This window comes from Porites lutea, chromosome 14, assembly GCF_958299795.1.
Source record: "Porites lutea chromosome 14, jaPorLute2.1, whole genome shotgun sequence".
Classification (NCBI taxonomy): domain Eukaryota; kingdom Metazoa; phylum Cnidaria; class Anthozoa; order Scleractinia; family Poritidae; genus Porites; species Porites lutea.
In genome coordinates this window covers 6,800,341-6,810,087 of record NC_133214.1, presented here as the reverse complement: position 1 = coordinate 6,810,087, position 9,747 = coordinate 6,800,341, and the positions used below count along the sequence as shown (strand labels likewise).

Here is a 9,747-nt window from a genome sequence, read left to right as displayed (position 1 = left end):
GAGAAAATTTTGACGGTGTGGCATCAGTAGGTAAGGACTGTTCGCCCTCAGTTTTGATGGCATCTAATGGAAGGTCATCAGGAAGAGAGGTGTTTGCAACTGGTTCAACAATTTCTGAAAAACAATAAAAAGACCCGTAGTTTTAGTGCAGCTCAGAGATGAGGGTAAAACGCAAGAGGAAGAAGCAATTATCTAGCCAAAGGCAATTTCTCTTCTACCCTAAGGAGTTCTCACCATCACTTCTCATCCTCACTACGTACACGACAATGGAAAGAGCATTAGGAAACAGGAAACAGGGTCAACCTTGTGTAAGCAGGGAGCAGCCTGAATTTCAAAGTAGGAGACCACGCTTTATTATTTACCACAGCCAAAATATACAGGAAAATACCCTACCCTTCCTGTCAGCGGAGACAGGTAGGAGGGTTTGAATTGAGGTGTACCGCTAAGACTAAACACTTAAGTTTTTGACATTTTAACACTAACAGTAAAAAATTCTCTGTAACAGTAAATTTTTTCAAGAAAGAACCAAAAACGGCTCCAAAAACGCCAATATTATTTTGTTTAGTATATTAAGAAGTTTTTGGTCACTTTCTGACAATTCCTGATTATTTAAGAACATTTCCGATGACTACCGAATATTTCCGAGTAGAAATCTAAACTTTTTTTGCTTCATTTTCGTAGTTATATTCACATGTGAAATATGTAAGAAAAACTCACTAGAACTTTAACAACACCAGAGAAACACCGGAGGGAACTGCTGTCAATGCCGCCATGATGTTTCATGATGTTGACCAAAGAATTGCGGGTGTTTGATACAAGAATGGTCCCCAGTACTCCCCAGGTTTCCCAGAATACTATTGCACATGGGCCCAAAAATAACCTACAGCTCCTTTAAGCACAGGCTCAAAGTTCGTGAGTGATTTTATTATCAATTTTCCAAGAGACAAGAGAAGATAAGAATTGACTCTGCTAAAAGACTATGGGTTTTGTCACGAAAAACTCTCATTAGGCAAAGTTAAACTTAAGCAAATGCAGCCAGCCGTCTACCATAGGCAGTACGTGACCTGTGAGGTGGCCTCCAGGGGTTTTGCAGGGATTCAAGGTTCATTGCTTTATACGTGCAGTGTTATCAGCTGATCTTTGCGGATCAAAAACACAGCTATCACTTGCGAAAGAATGTGGATTGTTGCACCCTCTGCTCCCTCCCACTGTTTTGTTTGGTTCTAGAGTATCCTTTCAGGTACGTTATTTCCACTAAATTTATCTCAGTGCAATGGTGCCGGTTAGCGGGTGCTCGTTTGGGTGGTTCCCTCGTTCCAGGGTTGCCATGAATACCTTCCTGCGGCATGAGTCTAAGAAATACTTAACAACATTTTATCCGGAAACGGTTAACATTAAAAAATTGGCCAGTTGAACAGCAAACACTAAAAATTATGAGCAAATAACACTAAACACTATATCCCATTCAGACCCTCAGGTAGGATAGGAATAATGGCATGCTAATGAACTCATTTAGCTTTCAGTTGAAGCGATCAAGTTGCTAAGAAGCAAATTCAGGAAGGATAGGCCTTTGCAGCTAGGACTTCCTTTTGGAAATTCTGACCAATCCCAAATTAAGTTTTAGTTTTGTTTGTCTGATATGGCATTTAAAGCCATTCTGATTATCCAAGTGAATATGTTTCTATTTGACGGTGCGATGTACCAATAGCATATTCCCCTTCTGTCGGTAAAGAATGATTGATTCACACGCAGAGAGAGAACTGCAATAACTTACAGTGAGAAATTTGCTGTCACATTTTGGGAAAGAAAACTCTTGAACTAAACATAACGTGAAGGGAAACCTCGAATCGACTCATCCTGCCATCATTTGAGGAAAACATTGAAAAAAGCGCCACACGATAGGTTTAAAGATATTCTTCTTATTACATGGATGCGCACACCGACTCACTCAGGGAGATTTGCTATCACGTTTCGGAAGAAAAAACACACAAGTGAACAAGAAACTCAAAAGGGTTCGTTGTAGCATCTTTTGAAGAAGACATTGAAAAGTGCAGTACGCTAGCTTTAAACACCTCTTCATTAGCTGCCTTTGTGGAAAAAATCACTGCGATCGAAGGAATATAAGAATTGAGAAAAGAACCCAAGGTCCTGCTGCCTTAGAACACAGTTAGTAGAGGAGATTGGTTGGTTATGTTGGAAGCTCCCTGACCGTGCACAATCATATATTTTTGGTCACAAATCGTGACTGAATAAATTAATGCAATGTTTCTATTGGTCAGTAAGTTCAAAATGATAGGAATGCTATTGAACGTCGTGCATGGTCAGGTCCAAAAAAGCCAACAAAAACCTATAACAAAGGGTTTCCCAACCATTCCACTTTAATTAACTATGCTAACACGTATTGCTGGATGTCAAGTTTGCAGTGCAGAGAACCTCCTAGTATGGATTTGGATTTTTAAACCAAACAAAAAGCAATCAATCAATCGAGACACCAAGCCCAAAATTGGCATTACCGCCTTTAGCCTGGATAAAGGTGCAGTGCAAAGATGACTGCTAGGGTCTCACTCGTGCACATACAACGATCACACAGCAGGCTTACCGTGAGATTGCTGGAACTTTGACCAAAAATATAGGAGACGTAAAGGGGTAAACGAGCCAGTTTATATTTTACAAGGAGTGAGGACAAGTACTAAGGATCTACATCGTCGACGAAAGTAATGCCAAGTTTGCACGTCATATCGCTTGCTGTGCGTGATCGGCAGTGAAATGACTTACCCGCCAGGTTTAAAATTACATAACGTTACTCTAACCGACCAATAAGGTGGCGTCCTTAAAATAACCACGCAGTATGACACAGAACCAAGAATAGATTGAAAATAATTTTCATGGGAAGAGGGTCATGTATGGGGGATTCGCTCTCTTAGATCATCCTCTCTTGGTGCAAGTCTTTCATGACGAGAGTTATATGGTCGGATCTTCTTTTTCCGAAACTAAGCGTGCGGCACAGTTCTGAACCCGCTGCAGCTTACATGTATATATTTCTCGCTTGGGTAGGCCACAGCTGTATAAACACTGTTACATAATCAAAGTGTGACATGACGAAAGCATTGACCATTATCTTAAGGTGATCCTTGCTCAGCCAAACTTCCTCCATCTTCCCATACATCGAACTGCCAGCATAGCCTGTATAGCATTGACCTCTCTATCTAGATTGACACCAAGGGTATAAACTCAGCCTGATGGTTGTACTAGAGCGTTGCCAATAGAAAAAAAAACAAATAAAATAGGTTCTTGAAGAACCAGAACTAAACTGAATGACCTTTGTTTTACAAGGACTGCACTTATAGTTGGTGTTCCATTTTATAACTTCACAGATACACTTCTGAATGGTGTTCAGGGTAGGATCAACAGTAACGTGTAGTTGAGAATCATGTGCATAGATAGTACAGTCTAGGCGGGTTATGAGCAGAGATTATGGCTATATAAAGGGTAAACAAGAGACTCCAAACCCTAACCTCCGATTGCTATGATAACAGAATGTGTGCAAATGGTAAGATGAAAACCATGTTTGCACTGTGTGGAAAAACCGGAGTAATTAAAAACCAGTATAGTATGGTCTAGGGTATCAAAAAGTGCGACTCACGGATCAAGTATTACCAAAAAAACATCTTGCCGACGATCAATACATGTAGTCCTCAGGCGAAAAAAGGAGTGATGTTTACGGTAGGCGGATTGCATAAAAGTCATTAAAAGTACGAATGGAGAGATTAAGAATCATGTTTACGGCAAATGGAAAAGTTTTTTTTTCTGTTCATACCTTCATTTTTCAAACAGTTCTCTCGGTAAGCTTTGTACTCCTCTTCACTAATAGTCAACGTTAGTTGCACTGAATCAAGGCCCAACTGTTGTAGAATGTCCTCTGTTACAAGGTACCGCTGCGCCACTTCTTGTAGATGGCCCGTGCAATAGTCTCTCCAAAGATCGTCCAGAATACGAAGTGAGGTACACCGGACTGTGATTATCAAGCTTCCCGTCTTGACATCAACGACTATTGTTTGGCGCACTTTTTCCATATACTGAAGAAAACCATTAAACCCCTCTTCACCTGAGGGGTCAATTTTCTGAATAAACTTATCTGCAATACGAGCCAGGACCTCTTGCGCACAAGTACCTCTTCTATCCTCGACATTTTCCTTCCCAGTAACATTTTGGAATGGTGAAGATCCTCCTTGTTCAACGGCGTCAATCTGAATGGCAAGATTTTCTGCTGAAACATATGCAAAAATATTTCACTTTAGCTTGTTCTTATTGTTTTCATAGTTGAAAGCAGAGCAGATTGGCATAAATTAGCGTAAGATAAGTAACCAACGTGATTATCTAAAAAAAGCTACAGCTTCTCCAAATAAATAAATTTAGTTCAGTCTACTGGGCATGGCGCTTTTGTGAATTAGGTGATAAAGCATTTTGTGGCGCCAGAGTAAAAAGATATAAACATTTAAACCTTTTAGAGTTCTGTGTGTCAAAGTAAGAAAATCCATTTCAAAATAAAAGGAGATGTTTCCAACAATTGACGATCGAGAAGGACAAAAAAGTTTGTGACGCCTTAGAAAAGGACAAGAAAGTCTAGTGCCGGAGTGATTCTACATCATTAATCGGAAAAGACGTTTGACAGACTTAATACACCTGCAGTTCTGATAGTCGCAATAAGTCTTACAAAAAAGGACACAGGGGGATGAAAATGGTGCAATTAATTAGTTGGCCTAGCGAACTCAAAATGCACAAGAAGTTGCCCGACCAGAGACTTATTGTGAAGATAGACAAGCCTTTGTTATGAGCGACGCCAGCAAAAAAGTAACTTAAGCACGTAGAGACCTATCAACGCCGTCAAATTAAAAACAAACAAAGAAAAAGACAAGTACAAGTTCAAGTATTTGCTGAAATCATGTTCGCTGTTACTCCGAACGATGTCTTGACCTTATCTCACTAAGGCAATTTGCGTTCACTGCTGAGGAATTTCTACTCTTTATATGCTTCAGCTATCCTTCGGTCGACATTCGACCGACTATTTGCCGTTGTTAGTCGTCGATTGGTCGAGCGCCGACCATGCTAGGGACCTTACTAGGGAGCTTTAGCATCGACGACGGCAACGGCAGCGACAACGTCAGTTTTAAAATGAATTCCCATTTTTTCAATCTTTGTCGCGTTTATTCCAATTTGCTGAAAATGGCAAGTGTAGGCGAATTTCCCTGGAGTTGATTTCTTGAGGACCGCACTCAAGTTTAAAGAGAGAAAAAGCGATTCGTCGTCGCTTTTTTACGTCCTCCATAAAACTTGCAATTAGGCATTTTCACGTCGTAGTCGTGCAAGGACGGTAAAGAAATGTACAAAAAAGCGTGATGCACGTGCAAAGTTGTTGTTTTGCGTAATAAACCTATTGCTTTTTTGACGTCCTGGTGGCCGTCGTCGTTGCTAAAGCTCCCTACTATCTGACAACGGCGACGCCGCGTCCGTCGAAACTTTCTCGCGGTTATAGCAAGTCACCCAGTTACTTGAAATTAGGGAAATTAGGTTGGAGCTGAAGAGAGGGGACCGCGTCCGAGTTCAGAGAGAGAGAGATCAAAAAAAAACTTGCCGCCTTGCCGTTCCCGCTCTCAAGTCAACTCAACATTTGGTCATTTCACGTTATAGTTGTTCAGGAACGGAAAAGAAATTTACAAAAAAGCATGATGCACGGGCAGAGTTAACGTGGTCGTTTTGCTCATAAAACCTATTGTGTTTTAGACGTTCCCGTTGCCGTCGCCGCCGTAGTTTTGTAAGGTTTCGTAAGATTGCGCCGCTTCCGTTATGCGAAGTTTCACAGAAATCTATGCGACGAATTTCGAGATATCTTGGAATTTCTAAACGAACGATATAAATTGAGCATGAACTGAGGACTGGACTTTATACAAACAAATTTGCTACTTTATGCATGTTTCTGGAAAGAATTTATCGCTCATTCGTTTTGCAAATGACCCTTATACACTCTACAATCGGCTAAGAAGAAACACAAGAAGACTAAGTGCGCGATTTCGAAAACATGTGAATTGGGGTAAAACGCAGTGCTGAGCTTTTTTGTAATTTGTAAGGCTACTTCCAGGAAAACAGTGATTAAACCAAAATTCAACGATAGATTTTCTGGAAAAAGTTTCAGTGCTGCAATTGATCAGTGTACTATAAAATGCCCGATTTTCTTGTCCACTGAAATATTTTAAGTTGCCTAACGAAGGCGCAAAATTGAGTAAATATTGAAGCGATGTGATAAATTTGGATAATTCTTTGCGAGTCCGACGTTCGGTCTAGGTGTCGATGGTAGAGAGTGACATGTCGAGGATCGATTTTTTTACGTTTTCAATTTTTTAAGGTTTTTTTTGTTTGTTTGTTTGTTTGTTTTTTTTTGCGCTTTTTAAGCGAGCGAGGAGCGTCGGAGGCACAAAAGGTCAGTTTTTATTGTAATAACGGTACTCCAAAAAAAAAGAGTCCAACCTGAGTCCAACCTTTGGTCGAGGTATTTTGGAAAAGTACAGTGAAAATACAATAATAAACGCGCCTATGACTTATGATTGACAAGAGACCTTTATCTCGTTTATCCACATTCCCTACTAGCTTGTCAATCACTGGTTGAAACATTTAAGGGGGAGTCATTGCACTGGTGGTCATTGAATTTTTTGTAGGGGAGGGGTATTACAATTCTTCCCCCAACTTCTAATGGTCCCTAATCACGATATTACCAGTGTTTATTGTGCTTTATAATTAGTGGAACAGCCAAGTGCGCGGAGATAACTGCGTTATGTACCGATCATTTCCGGGTTGCTGTTATTTTAACAAAACGTGTCTTTTTTTTTGAAAAAATTGAAGTGATTAGATATAATAAAACACGTTTAAAGTAATTTGCCTTTCAGAGCCGCCCTTAATTTTTTAGTATATTTTTGTTAAGTAACTCGACAAAACGTTGGACTCCTTTTCTGGATCAGCGCCGTGTTTTAAAACTGAACTTTTGCATGTCTGAGGCTCCTCGCTCACTTCGCGCTTTAGTATATTTTCCAATAAATACCTTGGGACTTTTATCCACACAGAAAGCTTCAAAAAGTTCAATAAAACCTGTAAGAACTGTTTTCACTCAGTTAACTTATCAATTTCGACCTGAATTTTACAATTTATTGACAAACTGTTCGTGTGAACACGTTCTGCGATCCATAAGCTGACGGTTTTGGTGTGATTTTGATAAATTTTCCTTTCTCTGTTTTGTAAGCCTCCAGTCGAGAAAGCAGAAAACTCAGGGATGGCAAACAGCTGAATGTTTTGATAAAGTTTAATGAGTCGGACACGTTATTTTTCTTTGCTTTTTCAGTATTTTACTGTCATTATTCCTAATCAACAAAATTGTAATTAGTCTTTTACCAAAATGTTTATACCTTTTATAGTGGGGGAAATAATTAAGCAATTCAGCCTGCGGCTGTAATTTCATTATTTTAATAAACCTATCTATCTAATTCAGGACAGTGCTGCTAGTTTTGTCACTGGTAAGAAGAAATATGAGCACATCACCCCCCACACTATTAGAACAGAACTCCATTGCTTGCTGGTCTCGTATCGGATTGTGTTTAAGCTTTTTGTTGTGCATGAAGCTCGTATAAAAATGGGTTCTGCCCTCAATATCTGGGCCCCGAAGATTTTGAACGTTTTTCCTTTTAATATACAACATTCGAGCACAGCTTCATTGTTTCAGTTTAAGAGCAATTTTAAAACTTTTCTTTTTGATTAATTTTTTGAGTGTACGTATTGAGTAAACTAGTTTCACTTTCTCAGTATATTAGTTTTAATTTTTAGGTTATTAGTCTTTGTTTTGAACACACCCTCAGCTTAGCTGTTTCTTAGCTTTTTTAACATATTCTTTAGAAGTCTTAGTTTTTAGAATATTCTTTTTGTATTAGCTAGGGTTCTGGAGAGAATTCGTTAGTGGCTTGTAGCGAGCAAACCAATATTGAATATGACCGACTGAATTTCTGTTTGGTTCTTCTAGGCAACAATTGTCAAGCTATCAAACGAGCTCAATGTCAAAATTAATCGTTTCTCAAAAGTATTAGGCATTTTCTCTCTCTCTCGAGATCCAATCACGGCACCTTGGACAATTCATAAGAACAGTCCAATTTTGATTACTTTTCCGTGATATGAGGTATCTGTTCTTAGCACCTAGGGGACTCCAGGTGGGTGAGGTAACCCGCTTAGGTGGGGTAACCCGCCTGTCCATATAATCTCTCATTTTAATTTGATCACGTTTGCATGATAGGTGGGGTGACCCACCAAATGTTACCTCACCTATCTGGGGTCCCCCACCTCCACAGGCCTTACGAGCCTTTCTTCAAAATTGCACAATCACTGATGCGGTACGCGTTTTAACTTTTTCTAATAATTAGAAAAAGTTAAAACGCGTGCCACATCAGTGATTCTGCAGTTTTTTACTATTATTGCACTACTGACTGTTTCAGAAGTTAAATTGGCCGAAACTTGACTACCAGCGCTTGGTCAGTAAAGTAATTTTGATGTACTGTATATTGTGAATGACACGGTTCCTGCATATCTGAGTTTGGCGTTTTGTACGTCTTCTTGTTTCTCTAACTTACCACTTGAGACAGAGTGACCATGGGCTTGCCCTTCCTCAGCCACGCTCTGATTATCGCTAACGCAGTCTTTCCTACAGTCGACCGGTGCTGTGGGACAGCTTTCCTCTGGAGATCAGAAAACGCCATCAATGACTTGATGAATTCAAATCTAAGTTAAAACTTTCAAAGTTGACAGTGATACTTTATAATTTTTTTAACTATGTTTTATACACAGCTTCCTTGTAAAGCAGGCTTTCTTACTGTTTCTTAATTCTTGTATTTAACGTAATAAGTTGACTAAGTAGTTAGATATTTGTAATATATATAGCAAGATTTGTTCGTGTAAACACGTTCTGCGATCTATAGGCTGATGGTTTTGGCGTGACTTTGTAAAATTTGCCTTTCTCGGTTTTGTAAGCTTCCAATCGAAAAAGCATAAAACTCAGGGTCGGCAAACAGCTCAACGTTTTGGTCAAGCTTAAATGACTCAAGCTATACGGGTAGCAAACGCAAGCTTTACCTTCATCTCTTGGCAGTCTTGGGTGCTTTGGATCTGGGACACCACTGGGAGGTAAAGGCCTTTTACCTTTTTTCGCAGGTTGAACTCCCTCTGATGAGCCTGAAATTGTATTATTTCATTTTGTTCAGTTTTTTTTTCCATTGAGTAAACGCCCTTTTTGACAATAACTGAGCGATTCCACCTACTGGTCAAGAGCTAGAGTCGATGAGAGTATAGACCATGGATATAAAATGACGGTGAGCAAATCGGTTTTTCTTTTTCTCGCGCGCGATTTTCCTAGAAACGTAAACGGAAATTGACGCCTAAAACTGACCATGTTAATGTAAAAAACAACTCGAAAATAATTTTCCATGTTCTGTACTCTTATAAAGCAAAGAAATGAGATCAAAATGTTGATAACCACACGCCGAACCACATAAGTTATGACTGACATTTTGATATCATTTCTATGTCGATCTATGGTCTATAAGAAAATTGTCCTCGATTTGTTAATTGTACAGCATAAGCTGACTTTTTAGAATGAGGAGCCCTTTAAACCATTCGCCATACTAAGACAAACTTGTTGATTAGAAGTAATACCAATTGCTT

At 39.4% G+C, this 9,747-nt stretch overlaps 2 protein-coding genes across 2 annotated transcripts in view; both read right to left on the bottom strand.

The window, feature by feature from the left end:
• LOC140924628 (uncharacterized) overlaps positions 1-9,747 on the bottom strand; it is a 302,908-nt gene that overhangs the window by 23,779 nt on the left and 269,382 nt on the right. The window lies entirely within an intron of this gene.
• The window catches only part of LOC140924922 (uncharacterized), a 28,437-nt gene that overhangs the window by 8,159 nt on the left and 10,531 nt on the right, over positions 1-9,747 (bottom strand). Inside the window, exons 5-8 of the mRNA XM_073374907.1 lie at positions 9,160-9,258; positions 8,661-8,765; positions 3,818-4,267; positions 1-114 (exon numbers count right to left, since the gene is read on the bottom strand). The exon at positions 1-114 is cut by the window's left edge and continues 2 nt beyond it. Coding sequence (XP_073231008.1) covers positions 1-114; positions 3,818-4,267; positions 8,661-8,765; positions 9,160-9,258 — 768 coding nt within the window. The remainder of the gene's footprint in view (positions 115-3,817; positions 4,268-8,660; positions 8,766-9,159; positions 9,259-9,747) is intronic.